Here is an 18,959-nt window from a genome sequence, read left to right as displayed (position 1 = left end):
ATCGAAAACATCACAAGTTCCAAATTGTTGCAACCCTTAACTATTACTAAAAGAAGAAAACATTAGCAAAACCTAACTTTGTACTTACTATTATTTAAAGAGCTAAATGGATTGATGTCACCCTCAATTGAGTCTCAATTCAATTAGAAAATTATTAAAAACTCATTTCTTTCATAAAATAATAAACATTATTACAAAGATAATTTTATGATTTTATATTTAGGTAAAGTTTAGAAAAATACAATTTATAAAAATTTCAACTTAAAATATCATAGTTTTCAATCTTTACCGTTTATTTTAGCAAAAAAAATTAATTTTTTATAAATATATTTATTAACTTAAGATAACATTAAATTCATATAAAAAAATAAAACACGACTTTTATGTTGTCATTTCTTTAGTCATTTCTTTGGGAAATTTATGAAAAATATGTTAAAAGTAAAATATTTTAGAATGATGTATATAATTTCATTACCAATTTTTAAAAATTAAATATCGGATCTAAAAGTGTGGAGCCTCTGACTCAGCAGCTTGGTCGTAAGCTTGATTGGATTAAAGTAAAAATAAGATAAAGGAAAACAAAAGAAACTTCTATTTGCAGAAAAAAGAAAAAAAACAATTTCGGTACTTTAGATCAAAAGTTGGAATTACATATTAAAAAATCATGTAAATAAGGCGCCGTAAAAGGCTCATCATCATCATCTATATATCATCTGCCAGGGGCTTTCTTTCTCTCTTAGTTCTAAGGGAAAAATAATCTTCTTCGTTCTCCCTCGTCTTTCGTTTGGAAATTTGTTTATCGAGCCACCTCTCATTCTTTTCCCTAATCATCCTAGGTTTGAATTTTGGGTTCAATGATTGTAGCGCTTGGCGATTTTATTACTAATATTTAAAGAAAAAATAAAAAAGCGTTGGAAATTTCAGTTACAACAATTGAGAGAGGGGGAGAGAGAGAGACGGGAATTGCAAAGATTAATGTGGTTTCCATTGTTTTGATGCGATTTTGAGAACTTTCGGCTGCTGCAGTTGCTCAGGTATTTTTTAAAGCTACTAACAAGTTAGATTTATTTTCGCTTGTAGTTGAATTTTCGTTTTTTTCCTTGTCGAATCAGCAGTTTCGATTAGTTTAGGTGACAATTTTATGATTATAATATTTTAGGAAATAATTTTATAAAAATCAGAAGAAAAAAAAGTCTGCGTACTTCTTTTAAAAAAAAATATGTTTATTATGGTAAGGTATTTGATCAAATTAGAGAAAGCTTAACTGAATTGGAGCTCTAAAAGTTTAGGTCTGCGTTGTTGAAGTTGTAAAATTTAATGCTACAATGAGACTTTAGCTCTTCTAGGTTGTTTTTCGAAAGTTTGAGCCGAGAATGTCAAAGAGGAAAGGAAGTAATGAATTGTAGCTGTGTATTTATTACGTCGGAAGTGTTATGGTTACTATTAAGGTTAAATTGCACAACCTTGATTCGCATTAAGTTCTCAGCAATTGTGGTATCTGCTTTGGCAAATCATGTGGTTAGTAATGGTGAATTTTATGTGGTATTCGTGTTTGAGACAAGCTTGTCTGGTTTGTGACAAAGGGTTCAATGCCCCTAAGTTCTAGTCTGGTAATTAAGCGTTAGAAATTCAGGTTTGTTGCATGTTGGACGTGGGCACAAAATTAATTTAACAATTGTTTAACGAAAAGGAGGTGGGGTTGCTCAGATTCATTTACATCAAATGAAGAATGTTCATCTTTGTCTTTTTTTATAAATATTCAAGCAAGGGAGTTTGCAGCAGATTAAAAAGGGTTCGAACTAAGCCAGTAACACTCGATTTGACTATGTGTGTCTTTTTTAGTCTTCATCTGTCCAGGTATGTCAACTTGTATAAGTATTTTACCCATGCAAGACACTTCAATTGCACATCTTTAATACCCATGCAAGACACTTCACTTGCACATCTTTACTTTATCATTTTGCACAGCTTTTGAAAAATGTATTTTTTTCCCCTTTTTTCATGTTGATTTTGTTGACTAATTCCTCTTCTTCTGAAGTAGGGAGTATGCAATAGTTTTGATCTATGCAATTCCATTTCTCTATCGTGCTCAAGGACTCAAGTTGTTTGGATTCTTTAATTGGGCTGGTTATTGCAATGATTTATTGTGAATGGAATATGCTTTCCAAAAAGCAAGTGCATGGCTTTTTTCAACCTTCTATTTTTTCTATTTCTTCTCACCACTAATGGTAGATCTAGATTGAATAAAACTACGTCCTGAAACCACCACCAGTTTATACTTTAAGATATGCTCTTCAGTGTTTTCTTGTCTCTCCAAAGAACATTTTTCTGAACTTTAACAGTTCTCTTGGATTATGATTTTTTATCTGTTTGTCGCTGCTGCTTTCCTTTTCTAGTAAATTTTGTTATGCTTAAATAATTTGTCTCACATATGTGTTATGCCTGATAATTTGTTGAAAATTATTTGATAAGAAGCAATATTACAAGGCGTATTCACTGCTTAGAAGTTTTCATATTAAGAAAAAAATGAAGTATTACCACTTGCCAGCATCTACTTTTGTTGGAGCTTGGTTAACACTATTGGCCTTTGAATTAAAATTGTGAGAGCTAAAAACAACACAATAGTTAGAATGTATTTTTTGTCCTTTTTTCTAGATAAATATTTGCTTTATTCTGTTAAACAACAGGATGTGACTTTGGAGAATCATCTTATGTTTTGTAATTTGAAATTTTTATAATTGTCTTTCCTTCTGCAGAGCATTATCTTTTGCTATACTACTCATTGCATTAGATGGTATTGCAACTACCCTGCTTATTTAATTCTAACTGGTTGGGCATTGGCCATAAAATTTGGAGATTTTCCATTTGGGGGAAGGTTGGGGAAGATTTGGGATGTTTTGGTCAATAACAAAAAAACCACTCATAGAGTTTCTCTAATTTGAAGCTTCCTAGACTTTATTTTCACATATAATCGTGTATCCTATTGTTTGTCATTTACAACAAATCACGCTATAGGGGTATAAATATCATCTTATATAACAACCGATATTTACATTTCTAGTGAAGATTCTTCACTTTTTCGTAAGAAGTAATGAGTACTAGTTGTCCCTCTTTCTATATATTGATTTCCAATATTGATTGTGGGAAAACCCGAAGTTAAACATTATCATTTAACAATTGTTGTTAATGCAGCCCAGATTCTCCAATCCTTGCTTGGTGGCTAATCTTTGCTACCGTGCAGAGTTCCACCTTCAACAATGCCTTCTCTTCTATTGCTGCAGCTAACTGAGCATGGCAAAAATCTTCTGTCTTCTAAGAGGTATTGATGTATTTTATGGTGATTTTCAATTTAAATAATTATATTGACACTTCTGTATCTTAATTGAATGAATTTATTTTTCGTACAAATGACAAGGGTTGGTGCTTTTCTCAAACCGATTTGTTACTGATGATGCTAATATTTAATGTTTCTTCTAGGGCAATTATTACCTTGTATTTCACTTTTTTCTCTGTACTTTTCGGCATATCTACTTCTTGATGAGTGTGAATAACATAGAGAAAAATGTCTTCAGATTTTCTGTTTGTTTGGGGTTTGCTGAGTAGTATATACTGAAAGTGAATTACCTTATGGGTAGAAAAACCTACGCTATACACATCTTATAAGCTTTGAAGATGCTGGAAGAATAATGCGACACATTGTCATTTTTTAGGGGTTTTGTAGCATTGTAGGTTTAGTTGATGAAGACCCTGGCATGTTTTTGACTCTCTCTCTTCTTGGAAACAATCATTGTATCAAGACAATAATTTCTATCAATTAGGAAACCTTGAAAGTTGTTTCTTTAATTATTATAAAAAATTTCAATATTTTAGAGGGATAATAATGAAGAGAAGGGAAATCATAGTGTTTTTTTATTTTATTTCAAGCAAGCAACAGAGGAGGTTGAGACACTTATTATTGTATGGGGTAATTTATAAATATAGGAACTGGTCGAGTAAATGCCGTTATGATCAGTTTAATCATAAATAACCTTGGGGCTTTCCCCATACGTGGTTACCTTTTTATTTTACCCTGGCATGTTTTTGCCTCTCTCTCTTCATCTTGGAAACAATCATTGTATCAAGACAATAATTTCTGTCAATTAGGAAACCTTGAAAGTTGTTTCTTTAATTATTATAAAAAATTTCAACATTTTAGAGGGATAATAACGTAGAGAAGGGAAATCATAGTGTTTTTTTATTTTATTTCAAGCAAGCAACAGAGGAGGTTGAGACACTTATTGTTTTATGGGGTAATTTATCCATATGGGAACTGGTCTAGTAAATGCCTTTATGATCAGTTGAATCTTAAATAACCTTGGGGCTTGCCCCATGCGTGGTTACCTTTTTATTTTACCCTGGCATGTTTTTGACTCTCTCTCTTCATCTTGGAAACAATCATTGTATCAAGACAATAATTTCTATCAATTAGGAAACCTTGAAAGTTGTTTCTTTAATTATTATAAAAAATTTCAGCATTTAGAGAGATAATAATGTAGAGAAGGGAAATCATAGTGTTTTTTATTTTATTTCAAGCAAGCAACAGAGGAGGTTGAAACACTTACTGTTGTATGGGGTAATTTATCCATATAGCAACTGTTCTTGAGTAAATGCCTTTCTGATCAGTTTAATCATAAATAACCTTGGGGCTTTCCCCATACGTGGTTACCTTTTTCTCCAAAGGGTAAGTGATTTTATATGGGCCTGGGGTGCAATCCCACATTCCCTTTATCTTTTAGGTCTATGCCCCAATTACCTTAGCCCAAAAGAAGAAATGTTAATGATAATTATCTTGGAAAATTTTTAAATCAACTATTTGGAATGAGCATATTTTTAAGAGTTAGAAAACACAAAAAGACTCTGGAAAATGCTTAGTTTAGGAAACCCCTATTGGCTGGTGGTATTCTATTGTAAAAAATGATGTTGGAGAACATGCTGTCTTATGATAAGGACTTGTAACCTAAGCGAGCTCCTATTGTGTCTTACTGTAGTTATACTACTTGATATGTTATGTGGCATGATATTATTCCTCTACCTACTTGCCTGGTGGTGCTTTGTTGGATGTTCATGCTTTGATACTCATGTTGCAGTGCTCTAGCCACAGAATCTTTGTCTTCTCTCCTCTCCTTGTGACTGTCCAGTATGTTACTATTTTTCTATTTTCATAATTTCACAGGAAAGCACTACTGCTTGCTTCTGGTATTGTGGTTGCTGGTGGAACTGCTGCTTATGTACATTCAAGGTTTAGCAATAAAAAGGCTGATTCATATAGTCATTACAATGGGATCCGAGAAAACAAAGAAAATCCTGATGAGGTTCTCAAAAACAATAATAATGTAAAGAGAATCAAACAAAAGAAAGGTGGATTGAAGTCCCTTCAGGTTTTAGCAGCAATTCTTCTATCTGAGATGGGCAAAATAGGTACAAGAGATCTCTTGGCGTTGGTGGGCATTGTGGTAAGCCATCTTATTTGTGTCCAATGTCCAACACAATTTGCTCTAATCCAAATAGTTTTTGCCACTAAGTTTATGGTCAGTGTTTTTTGATGTTGTGGGAATAACATCAGAAATTACCATGCAAGTGTCCGGATTTTGTTGTGGTAAATAAGAATTGACCTTTTCAAAAATAAAGAGGCTCAATAGGGTCATAGCAGAAACATCACAGGTTAGAAAGAAAGAAACTTGGTAGGGTCTCCTATATTTAAGAAAGGATTCCATCTATTGAATATCTTAGGTAGTACACAAACTAGAGAATTAAATAAATCGGGAGAATCAAATCATTTTATGATTAATTTTATATTTACTTTCTATATTTACTATTCAAATAGAAACAAGGTTAAGGAACTCAAGAAGGAAATTGGTTAAGGCAAAGAACTTTATCCATCCGCCCTCATTATGCAAGTATTTGTGCAGACAGATCCTTACATGGCTACAATTTTAGTTTGCAGTTCTCATTTGACATGCATCAGATACAGCAATTGGGACAGAAAATATTTAAAAATCTCCTTATATTGAATGTGACATAGGAGACCTTTGTAGCTTGAACTTTAGACAAGAAGTTTTGTTTTCTTTTTAAGTAACATCTATTTTATGAATTTTTGCAGGTGCTGAGAGCTGCTTTGAGCAATAGATTAGCAAAAGTTCAGGGATTTCTATTCCGTGCTGCTTTTCTTCGGCGTGTACCATCATTTTTCTGGCTAATATCCGAAAATATTTTATTGTGCTTTCTCCTGTCAACTATTCATTCTACTTCAAAATACATAACGGGTACCCTAAGTCTGAGGTTCAGAAAAATACTGACGAAACTCATCCATGCACATTACTTTGAGGTAGTTTTCTTCATTTGCTACTGGCATAATTTATTATTATTTTATTTTAAAGTTTCTATCCTATGCTATTCATTTTTTACTCTTGTTGGATCAGGTATATTTCCAATCAGAAATCTTAATCGTGCTTCACTGTTCATCTGTGCTTGCATAAGTGACCTATCTTGTTTGCTCATATCAACCACTGTGGGTGGAATACACCTTTGTTGTTTAATGTTTAATTTTCTAACATTCATTTTTTCTGGTATTTTTCATCATCTCTTTTAAAATGTGCATAATCAGTTTAAACAAAGCATTGTGGAACTAAAGTCTAAATTGTCTTAGACTTAAACATATGAAAAATTCGGAATCTTATAAAATTTTCCTTCCTGGAACTGAGTATATTTTCTTATGAATGCTGAGACTTTTGAGTATTCTGTTCTAATCCTGATGTCTAGTCACTTACACCTTCCTTGAAATGTGTTTACCAATTCCTTTTTTGCTTCAAACTGCAATGAGAATGTCTATCTGATATATAAATTGCAAATACAATCTCCATCTCTAATGATGCTGCTTTAGTTTGTTTGTTCTCTCATGAAGTAAGAAGTACCTAATAGGTTTACATGCCCTATACGTTACTATTTTTAGTATATTCTAGTTATTGTTTCCTGACAAAATATTTAATTACAGAACATGGCATATTACAAAATATCGCATGTTGATGGACGGATTAGGAATCCTGAACAACGAATCGCAAGTGATTTACCAAGATTCTGTTCAGAATTGAGTGAACTTGTACAGGATGATTTGACAGCAGTTACTGATGGTCTGCTTTATACTTGGCGTCTTTGTTCTTATGCTAGCCCAAAATACATACTCTGGATTTTGGTAATTTTTTGCTCTATTCATTCGTATTGTTACTGGCTTACATATTTTTCTGGCACTGCTCTGCGAATATAGTAATTACCATATTGTCTTGTTGTCAAATTAACACAGGAGGTTTTCTTTGCAGGCCTATGTTTTGGGAGCCGGAGCTGCAATAAGAAACTTCTCTCCTGCTTTTGGGAAGCTAATGTCAAAAGAACAGCAGTTGGAAGGAGAATACAGACAACTTCATTCAAGGCTAAGGACCCATGCAGAGAGTATAGCATTTTATGGTGGAGAAAGTAGAGAAGAATCTCATATTCAACAGAAGTTTAAGACTCTTGTTAAGCACATGAGGGTTGTACTTCATGACCATTGGTGGTTTGGCATGATTCAGGACTTCTTATTGAAGTACCTTGGTGCTACTGTGGCTGTTGTTTTGATTATTGAGCCTTTCTTTGCTGGCCATCTTAGGCCAGATGCTTCAACATTGGGACGTGCAGAGATGTTGAGCAATTTAAGATATCACACGAGTGTTGTAATTTCACTCTTTCAGGCCTTGGGAACCCTTTCTATAAGTTCAAGACGGCTGAATCGTCTCAGGTATTTCTTTGTTCATTTCTGGCCTTTTAGAAGTGTTAGTGATAATACCACTAGGAGGAACATTAAACACTTTCTAAGCAACCTCTTAAATCTTACCAGGCACATCCCTAAAATTCATAATCAATATGTTGATTAGTCAATAAGAGTTGTTGATTATTACAAAATTGAACTTCAGCGGGAGGAACATCAAGAATTTTCTAGAAACCTCTGAAATCTTACCCCTTAAGCATCCTTAAAATTCATTGCATCTTCAATAATAATTGTTGATTATTACAAGTAAAACGTGAGTGAGACTTATTTCTGTTTCATCTATTACCTTATGGTTTATTCTTTTTATCATTTCTCTTAATATCTTCCAGTGGTTATGCTGACCGTATTCATGAGTTGATGCTCATATCAAGAGAGTTAAGTGCTGATGATAAAAAGTCATCCCTGCAAAGACCTGGAAGTAGGAATTACTTAACTGAAGCTAACTATGTTAAGTTTTCTGGTGTCAAGGTATTTGAGAACATTGAATCCTTTATGATTCTTAATATGCCTTGGCCATATATTTTGTTGTAATAGTTATAATGCCTTCCAGGTTGTCACTCCAACCGGAAATGTTTTGGTGAAGGATCTCTCTCTAAGGGTTGAATCGGGCTCTAATCTTTTGATTACAGGTGCTTTTTCCCTTGAAAAAAAATTGATTTACATTTGTCCCTTTAATATGTCTTATGTTGCCATTTTCTTATGTTTTAAACATTCTTCTATTTTTTTGCTATTTTTCATCCTTTTCTATTATTTTCGAGGAAGCATAATAAGTTTTTATTGGAAGTGAGAGTGACAATAAAGAAATTGTAGATTTTGTTACAAAGTGATGATTCACTTCTAGCTTTGGTTGGTTACAGTGGGGCTTTTCTTGGAGTTTTGTTCTTTGTATGTTATATTTACCGAAGAGTGGCATAATTTAAATATCAAACCTGGTAACAGTTCTATTTGATAACAATCTTGCTTTGTAGCTTATATTTCAGAACATATTTAATTTTAAAGTAGAATATAAATCACTAACTGGTGTAGAACATGAATTTGTAGTTCTTTATTATTATTATTGTTGTTGTTGTTTTAGAATCTCTTTGCTTTAGCCTTTAAATAAAAGCAGGAAAAAGGTTCACATTTTCTCTGGCATCTATGATTTTCTTTTATTACATTGTTTTCTGCTAAGTCTCCAAAGACAAACTCTCTGTAAGTTACTTGGAAGATAAGGAAAGCTGAATAAGAGGACCAGAGATTGGTTTAGAGGGAGGAAGACAAGAAAATACTATATGTTTAATTCTGGTTACATGAAAAGAAGCAGAGTTCCTTTTCTCTTTGAGTGAACATTCTCTTTTCGGACAAGGCAGATACCTGGATTTATGCTTCAGTCCTGGAGCAAGAATGGGTTGAAGATGGAGAATATACTCTTCTCTCTCCACCTTATCCTCATCAGGCCTTTGGCAACCTTACCTGCCTTTAACTATTGATTATCATTAATATCTTTTATCTTTGCTTTTCCACAGAATAGTGAAAAGTCTCCTTGTTCTTTTTTATGTATGTGTGTATTTATATACAAAGTGCCCTTTAAGTTTATCTTTTTTAAAATTAATCTGCCTGTGCTTACTCTTGTTTCAAATTTGTGTTCTGGTTTTTAGGCATATATAATTCTTCTTTTATTTTTTTCTGAAGGTCCAAATGGCAGTGGAAAGAGTTCCCTTTTTCGTGTTTTAGGTGGTCTTTGGCCACTGGTATCTGGCCATATTGTGAAACCTGGGGTTGGTTCTGATCTTAATAAAGAAATATTCTATGTGCCACAAAGACCATATACAGCTGTTGGAACCCTTCGAGACCAGCTAATTTACCCTCTTACTGCAGATCAGGAGGTTGAACCTCTTACACATAGTGGAATGGTGGACCTGTTGAAAAATGTATGAGTTTCATCTCATAATGTTTTTCTTGTTATTTCTTCCTTGATTGTGTATTGATGCTTTTTGTTTCTTTTGAGTTTTATAGGCTATCTTTAAAATATTTCTTCATTTCGTTGTTTCTTTAGGTTGACCTTGACTACCTATTGGATCGTTATCCTCCTGAGAAAGAGGTCAACTGGGGTGATGAACTCTCTCTTGGAGAGCAACAGAGATTGGGGATGGCTAGACTTTTCTACCATAAGCCTAAATTTGCAATTCTTGATGAGTGCACTAGTGCTGTGACAACTGATATGGAGGAGCGATTTTGTGCTAAGGTTAGAGCAATGGGTACGTCATGCATAACCATATCACATCGTCCAGCACTAGTTGCATTCCATGATGTGGTTTTGTCCTTGGATGGGGAAGGAGGATGGAAAGTTCATTACAAAAGGTACCAAGCATAAAGTTGTGTGTATTGCATTACCATTAGCTATGGTGTATTACTCGAATTTCTATGTAACCTACAGGGAGGATTCTTCAGTGCAAAGTGAAGGTGGGATTGTTTTAACCGCACTTTCTGAGACAGACCGCCAAAATGATGCAATTGCAGTTCAACGGGCATTCACTGCTGCTAAAAAGGTCTTAAAACTTCTGAAACCTGGTTCCTGTAATTTTTCTTCTTTTTTGTATCTGTTATATCTCATGTTGAGTGAACTTTTCTAGGACTCTGCATTCTCAAGTCCAAAGACTCAATCATATGTATCAGAGGTTATAGCAACATCGCCCTCTGTGAATCATGGTGTTAAATTGCCCATTGTTCCTCAACTCCACAAGGTTCCAAGAGCACTGCCATTGAGAGTAGCTGCCATGTTTAAAGTATTGGTATGTTTTGGACTAGCCTTCTCTATTCTCGTAAACTAGCCTTGTGAACTTAGGGGATGATTTGCCTGTTATTGTGCCCAAAGTTGGTATCAGTAGTTGACTTTGTAAAGTTCTAAATGTTAATGGAATTTGAATGATGAGTTCCCCAAAAATGTAGATCATTATGTCTTTCTTGATCCTTGAGTAGGACATTTATGTAGTTGATATTGCTTATTCCTGAAGTGATTTTTCATTAGCTTTTAAAATCCAGGAAAATTTTTTTGGTAAAAACAACATTTTTTATTAAATTGGCTTTAAGCACGGAGTTTGAATCCTAGAGTGTAAATGTTTAAAGTTATATCCTTTTTTTATTTATATACAGTTTAAAATTATATCCTTATCTGTCCTGAAAGTACCATTATGGATTAGCAAAGATGGAACCACCCTTATTTGCTACATCTTCTCTAATATACTTAGATAACTGTAACATAGCTGATACAAGTTGCTTAGACACTGTTGTATAACATTTTGTTGAGCATGAGGAGCATTCTTTTTGTGATATTTTACTTTTCTTCAAAGTTTGAATTTGAGTAAATCTGGTTCAAAGTCCTTAATATAAGTAATGAGAAAATGCTGTGTTCATTTACTAACACTAGTTTTTTTAATTCTTTATCTACAATCTTAAATTCTTGGATTCAGGTGCCTACGCTATTTGACAAACAAGGGGCTCAACTACTTGCAGTTGCTTTTCTTGTTGTCTTGAGAACATGGATATCAGATCGGATTGCTTCATTGAATGGTATTACAAATCCATCATTTTACTATTTATCCATTTTAAAATCTGAGAGGTTATTTTATAGTTATTTAAATGCATACACTTCCAGGAACGACTGTGAAGCATGTTTTGGAGCAGAATAAGGCAGCCTTTATCCGATTAATTGGTATAAGTGTTCTTCAAAGTGGTGCATCTTCTTTCATTGCACCTTCCTTAAGGTACTTTTTTCTAAAGAGCAGGTTTTGACCTCCATGTAAACTAAAAGAGGGAGATACTAGTAAAGAAAAGATCTATCAATATAATTATCTATTTAATCTATGCTAATATAGTACTGTTATTTTACTTATCTGCAATTTAGGCATAAGATATGTAGACATGCATATATTCTCTTGAAGTCTAAAGAAAGTGATATCTTACTGGCATCTGTGATTGGTTTAGCATGAATGTTAAGCCCTAACTCCAGTGTCTACATGTTCTTGAAGTCTAAAGAAAGTTTTCTTGTTTTCTCCTGAAGTTACTGAAATTGATTTCTCAGTTTTCTGAACTTCTCTATCATACTGTGCTTTCCCAGTTAACTTGTCACCAAATATCTTACAAAGTTCTGACTTCTGAGATTTTCCTAAATAGGAGAGATCTCACCGTCATTCATATTAGTGTGCTTTTTCTCCTATACTGTAAAAAGAATGCTTTTTAAGGCTATCCATTTTGTGTTTCAGTATGTTTTTTGTTCTGTATGTACAGATTGTGTAGCCTATGCAGAGAGCTGCTTGTCTAACTTGTTGGCTTGTATTTGCCCGTAACTTGTGACTTTTAACTGATAAATGCTTTCATGTTAAATTTTTTCATGGTTTGTATCCTATTATATTTCCATTACTTCATACCAGGCTGGTAAATTTCTGAGTGGAGCTTTGGGTCATTTGAAGACAATGAATGTAGGTCATGCATATAAGAATTTCGTGGATAATCTCCAGCAATATTTTCTTTTATATTATCTTTATGTTGTTACTGCTCAAAAGACTTTGATTATACTTGTTTTTTGGTGGTATGAATTTTACCACAAATTTTAGTCTCATCCCTTGCTTTTTTCACATCTAGTTTCATGCCTTCTTAGTGAAAAATAATTTTTTGAATAGCCATTTTCTTGGTTTGCAGGCACTTGACTGCTAGGCTGGCCCTTGGGTGGAGGATTAGGTTGACCCAAAATTTGCTAAAGAACTACTTAAGAAATAATGCATTTTACCAGGTAGTTTGATCAGCTCAGATACACTGATGCCTGTGTACCTGGCAGACATTGCACAATGTTTATAATGGTCTATACTATTACCGAGAATTCAGAAATACTAATTCACATCTCATGCATCTCATTGTAGGTTTTTCACATGTCAAGCAAAAATATTGATGCAGATCAAAGAATCACTCATGATCTTGAAAAGTTAACAACTGATTTATCAGGACTGGTTACTGGAATGGTAAAGCCATCTGTTGACATTTTGTGGTGAGTACATTATTTTGATCACAGGACTTGTTTTCTGTTTAATCTTGATTCTAGGCTTTGAAAGCATATGTTCCTTTCCTGCCTCATTTATCTTTCTAAGAAAAATTCTTAACCAATTCTGCAAATTTTAGGTTCACCTGGAGAATGAAGCTCTTAACTGGGAGAAGGGGTGTTTCCATTTTGTATGCATATATGTTTCTTGGTCTAGGTTTTCTAAGGACTGTTACTCCTGATTTTGGTGATTTGACAAGTCGAGAACAACAGCTTGAGGGAACCTTCAGGTAATTCTAGAATCCATGTTACTAATACTATGAATGCTAGATGTATTACACATGGAGATACTTGCATGAACATGGATGTGCTGAAGTGCCAATCTAAACTGGTATTCCAGACTAGTCTGGTAGTTTAAAAAGAGAAGCTCAGGAAGTTAGATTGTGAAGATATGTGGCAAGAATGGTGTGTTTAAAAACTGTAGTTTTGAGCTGACTTACGTGATACAGTGGATTGATTAGAACAATTAAAAGTCTCTAATATGTTGCTATCTCTTTTCTTTCTTTTTTTTTTATATATTTTTATTGTTAATTATTTCTAGGTTTATTTCTCTAAACAATGAGTTTTGCGTTGGTTCAACTTTTCAACTTTAGGTCTTCTCATACTCTTACAGTTCTTCACCTGTTAAGTTCCTAAACTATTGGTGAATATACATAATATAAATACATGTATCCAAGTAGGTACTTCTGTGTAATTTATGGATATCAGGATGTTTCTGCATATATCATTCTAAAAACTTATACTATATTTTAATTAGGTTCATGCATGAAAGACTGCGCACTCATGCTGAATCTGTTGCATTCTTTGGAGGCGGTGCTCGAGAAAAAGCTGTAAGATATTTAAGGATCCAATAAATTTGAATGGCAACTGTTGTTTCCATCATTTCTGATGCTGATGTGGAAATTTTGTTGTGGAAAATTAGGCCGAAATAAGGAGCAGTTTAAAATCTCTCTATAGGCTGCAAGTTTGAATGCACCTTGCGTTTGAATTGCACAACTATAATTTACAGTTTACATGTAAAGTTCATGCATTGCTAAGGCATTTTCTGGTTTGATACAGGCTTGAACTTTGCTTTTAGAGTTTTTCAAAATGTCAATCCATTGATAAAAAGATACCCACATGTTGCAGGTTCCATGTGTAACTTAAGTAAGCTAGGTATAAATATTTTCTAGCTTACTATTGCTAGGGCAGATATTGTTTGATTGGTGCCCTCCCTTTCCTGTTTTTATATTATATAAAGGAATATTTTACAGTAAAATGACATGACTTCAGGGATATTTTGTGGATCATGATCTACTGTTTTTTTTCCCCTTTTGCATGGTTTGCTGCTGAGCATGCATCATGCAACATTTCTAGACTCCTATTTCTCTATAATTTCCATTCCTTGTCTATAATTCGATGTTTAATTGATGCATTTAGCTATTATTTTAAAGGCGGATACTGGTTGATTGACGCCCTCCCTCTTGTTATTTTATGATGTAAAGGAATATTTTACAGTGAAATGACATGACTTAGTGTTTACGAATCACAGTACTGATTCCCCCCTCCCCCCCACCTTGCATGGTTTGCTTCTAAGCATGCATTATGCAGCATTACCAGACTCCTATGTCTCCAAACTTGCATTCCTGTTTCTTATTCTATGTTTCTTATTTTTAACAGATGGTTGACTCAAGATTTAGGGAGCTTCTTGATCACTCTTTGCTTCTTTTGAAGAAGAAATGGCTGTTTGGTATACTTGATGATTTTGTCACAAAGCAGCTTCCGCATAATGTTACTTGGGGTTTGAGCTTATTATATGCCTTGGAACACAAGGGGGATCGAGCCTTAGTTTCTACCCAAGGTGAGATATCTGACTCAATTTTACAGTACTTTCTGGTCCCCCCATCTCTCCTCTAAAAGTACTTAACCATTTTTTAGGTGAGTTGGCACATGCACTGAGGTTCCTGGCATCTGTTGTGTCTCAAAGCTTTTTAGCCTTTGGTGACATCCTAGAACTGCATAGAAAGTTTCTGGAGCTGTCTGGGAGTATCAACCGAATTTTTGAGCTTGAAGAGCTTCTTGATGCTGCTCAGTCTGGTATATTTAAAATCTTGACTTTGCATTTCCTTTTTATGTGTATTTTCATTATTTTTGTTGAAACAATGGCATAAAAAGATTTTAGTCAAATTCGCATAGTTGCTATTATTCTTTTGATAGTCTTCTTTTCTAAACTACTGCTTATGAGTGTGAAAAAGCTTTACAAAATTGAAATATCACAGTTTGGAGATGAAGGTTTTCTGTTGTATCTTCAAGGAATAATTTATAAACTACACCAATATAACTGCATAGAAGTTAGTTTGCTTGTTTGATAAGGTACCAATGGACCATTGAAGTTATTGTAAATTTATTGATGTGATTTCGACTGAAGTAGGTTGATATAACTGTTAGGTGCATGTGCATATAAGATGCTTACAATGTGACACTGCATACATTGTTCCTTGGGACATTTCAACAAAAACCAGAATACATTGAATTTTTGGGCCTTACCAAAACATAGGTTTTGTAATGTAGATTGTGTTTCAAGTTGGCGTACTTATGCTCATAATATTTATCACCTGAGAAAGTCTTTCTTCTGATGTATTTGCTTCTTTGCTAGACATCTGCTTTGGCCTTCAGAACTATTCTTGCTGATCAGCTACCAGTCCTATCTTTTTGATTAGGATCAACTTCTTTTCTTACCCATCTTTTTTTGTTGTTCAATTTATTTATTTTAAGATTGACTTGGTTGCCTAAATTTTGCACATTAATCTAACAAGGTTGTCATCTAATTAGGGGATTTGAGCACTGATAACTTATCTCGGTCTCAGAGGACTGCTCTCTCTGCTGAAGATGTTATTTCTTTTGCCGAGGTAGATATAATTACTCCAGCACAGAAGCTGTTGGCTACACAGTTGACATGTGATGTAGTACCAGGAAAAAGCCTGCTAGTTACTGGTTAGTATAGGAAATTTTTATTGTATGCATTGATAAGATATTTGCATCTGACGTACCTTTAATCTCTTAAGGCCCCAATGGGAGCGGAAAAAGTTCTGTTTTCAGAGTACTTCGAGGTCTGTGGCCCATCGTGAGTGGAAGGCTTTATAAACCATCCCACCATTTTGATGAAGAGACAGCTTCTGGTGGCATCTTCTATGTTCCTCAGCGACCATATACATGCTTGGGAACTTTGAGGGATCAAATCATATATCCTCTCTCCTGTGAGGAAGCAGAGCTGAGAGAATTTAAGTTGTATGGACAAGGTAATCTACTTGCATAAGATGCAACGATTTCCTTATCTTTTGAGTTTCCAATTTGATACCTACTATTTATTAATGATTGAATAGTCATTTTGTTCCAACAGTATAACCATGAAACATGCCCTTGCTTGGTTAATTTGACTACTTTCTGGACTCTTGAGTTATATAGTAAAGAAAGAGGTACCACTTCGATGTGTAAATTGTCTAGTGGCATTAACAATTTGCTACAAGAAGAAACTGAGCCTTTTCCCTCAATATACAACTTTAGCAGTCAGTAAAGATTTGAGGCCCTTTTTCTTTTTCCCTTTTAATATATACAATTTTCATCAATTAACATTTTGGTCTTCCTGTTCCCCAAAAATTAGATAATGAAAACTACATCAAGTTTTCGTGTTATAAAAGAGAACAAAATTATCTGGAATTTTGGCAACTGACATTTGCATTTTTTCTCTGGGGATGAGTTTATCAAGGGACATAGACTATAATTAAGTCTGAAATGCTCAAATTTTGATCTTGGCGGTTCACATGAGATTTTATCTGGTCTGCCTTCACTATTCATTAAGAATACCATAACAGTTTAGAAAGCGTGGTAGAATGACAAATAATTTATTGTGTGATGGTGTCAAAGGTAAAGTTTATTTCTTCAATGACCTCTTGGAAAACAATGTACTGAAACTGTCTATGATTTTGGGAATTCTGAACATGTAAAATTTCAGGTAAAAAGCCAGTGGACAGTGCCAGCGTTCTTGATGCACGTTTGAAAACCATTCTTGAAAATGTTCGATTGAATTATCTTTTAGAACGGGAGGAAGGTGGTTGGGATGCTAATCTCAATTGGGAAGACATCTTATCGCTCGGAGAACAGCAGAGATTAGGCATGGTGAGTTAAGCTAACTTCCACACTTCAGACTAAAATATTTTACTTTTCATTCCCGACAGAGTTCTGTTATTTTGATATCAAACTTTCTGTTTTACCAGGCAAGGTTGTTCTTCCACACGCCTAAATTTGGTATCCTTGACGAGTGTACAAAGTATGTAACTAATCACTATGCATTCTTTTTAAAAAACCAGTAACTAGTTGTCTAATTTACCTTGGTATTCTTCCAATGGCAGTGCCACGAGTGTCGATGTTGAGGAGCAACTTTATAGACTGGCAAAAGATTTGGGTATTACTGTTATTACCTCATCACAGGCAAGTAGTTCGATCAGATAGTGAATTAGAGACAAGCGTGCAACCAGTTATTTTCAGAATTTGACAAATAATAGAACACTTGGGATGCTCTTCTTGATTTTGTCATTGTCTGCTGCAGCACTTCCTGAAGCAAATAGCAACATAACTAGTTCCTTTCTAATTTCAAATTGAAACCATTTCTTTTGTTATTTATTGTGTTTCCTCAGCGACCAGCTCTAATACCATTCCATGCTTTGGAGTTACGACTTGTTGATGGCGAGGGTAAGTGGGAGCTTCGTTCAATCAAGCAATGATGGTGCAATGACAAAGCTCTTTGTTTGTGCTCCGTATGGTGCGGGGGACATTATCAGTTGACATGTAGTTATAGGCAGGATTAATTTGTTATCATGCTGCGAACAATGGGTAAGCCAAAGGTAATGGTAGGTGGTAGTGATAATTCTGATTTCCTTGATGGTATTGGAATACCACAGGCTTTGCGGTATTGGCTGGATTCAGAAAGGGGAATCAAATTAGAACAGATTATTTTTAGTCAAGAATTAGTAAAAGAGAACAATCAAAGTAAAATCTTAATTTTATAATCTATGTGAGCATAAAGAAAGATTATGTACAGGTTTTTCGTTCCCTCCCCCATTTTTTACCCTTCCTCTTATGGGATTCATGTTGTAAGAATTGACGCCTTAATCATTCTTGCCTAAAGAATAAAATACAAGGGAATAGATTATTATTATTATTATTATTTTATCCCTTGTATGCCTGTTATCTTTATTTGATACGCGAACGGAGTTAAAAAGCTGTCGTAATGTGTTTATTTATTCATTTGTTATTTTGTAAATATCAATTAAAGTGTCACATCTTGTTTTGAAAAAGATTAATTATTTAAATGATAATTTATTTCACTAATTTAGAAACAAATAATTGAAATTTCCAAAAAACAATTGAATTATATAAATATGATCTGAATTAAATAGAAAAGATATATCAACGTAGGGTAATCATGCATGCATTTGTTTTCCTTCTCTATGTTTTGTAGTCTATATTTTAGCTTCCTTTTTTCACTGTATTCAATTTTTAAATCAAGTTTTTCCATTAAGTTTTTATGTGTTTTCAACAGAGAGATTGATTTGTTTTTTTTTCCCAGTCGAGAAGTTAATCAGCATCTAAATCAGTGTAAACTAGAAATAATTTTATACGTTTACGTTACTTTTTACTTTTTTATGTGATTGATATTTTAATAATTTATTTATTGAATATATTAATATAATTGTATTTCTCAAATCAATCTATTTTTATCATGCAAATTTAAAATCTTTTGTTAAATTGATTTAGAATATTGTTTTCATTTGTATATATTAGCGGTTGAAAGTAAAGTATATTAAAAATATATTTTTTAATTTATTCACAACTTGAGATTAGAGAGATGAGCAGAACTCAATTCAATTCAAAAAAAAAAATTGAATTCCAAGTTAAATGAAACGAGTTGTTAAAGTTATTCTAGCTAACTCAATTTTTTTTCAATTTTGTGTTTGAATTAAGTTTAATGTTCGAATTCAAATAATTCAAATAATTCGGCAATTATAGTGATTG

The 18,959-nt window shown here is 33.7% G+C and overlaps 1 protein-coding gene across 2 annotated transcripts; it reads left to right on the top strand.

Moving 5' to 3' along the window:
* Nucleotides 1-608: 608 nt before the first annotated feature.
* Nucleotides 609-18,102, top strand: LOC107925489 (ABC transporter D family member 1). Of its 2 annotated transcripts, none has more exons than XM_041084011.1 (26): nt 609-1,034; nt 3,198-3,319; nt 5,213-5,492; nt 6,140-6,364; nt 7,031-7,228; nt 7,353-7,807; nt 8,167-8,305; nt 8,388-8,466; nt 9,509-9,747; nt 9,873-10,177; nt 10,254-10,365; nt 10,450-10,608; nt 11,287-11,386; nt 11,472-11,580; nt 12,515-12,605; nt 12,733-12,857; nt 12,989-13,138; nt 13,666-13,738; nt 14,568-14,748; nt 14,826-14,984; nt 15,720-15,881; nt 15,953-16,186; nt 16,900-17,063; nt 17,162-17,214; nt 17,297-17,375; nt 17,582-18,102. In XM_041084011.1, the coding sequence occupies exons 2-26, from the start codon at nt 3,258-3,260 to the stop codon at nt 17,666-17,668; spliced, it is 4,020 nt and encodes a 1,339-aa protein (XP_040939945.1). In that variant the 5' UTR covers nt 609-1,034; nt 3,198-3,257; the 3' UTR covers nt 17,669-18,102. The 2 variants fall into 2 exon arrangements, with proteins under 2 accessions (XP_040939945.1, XP_016711698.1); XM_016856209.2 differs by having other exon boundaries at nt 3,193-3,319.
* The last annotated feature ends 857 nt before the right edge of the window (nt 18,103-18,959 follow it).

Source organism: Gossypium hirsutum, chromosome A12 (assembly GCF_007990345.1).
Source record: "Gossypium hirsutum isolate 1008001.06 chromosome A12, Gossypium_hirsutum_v2.1, whole genome shotgun sequence".
Taxonomy (NCBI): Eukaryota; Viridiplantae; Streptophyta; class Magnoliopsida; order Malvales; family Malvaceae; genus Gossypium; species Gossypium hirsutum.
This window is presented reverse-complemented; position numbering and strand designations above follow the sequence as displayed.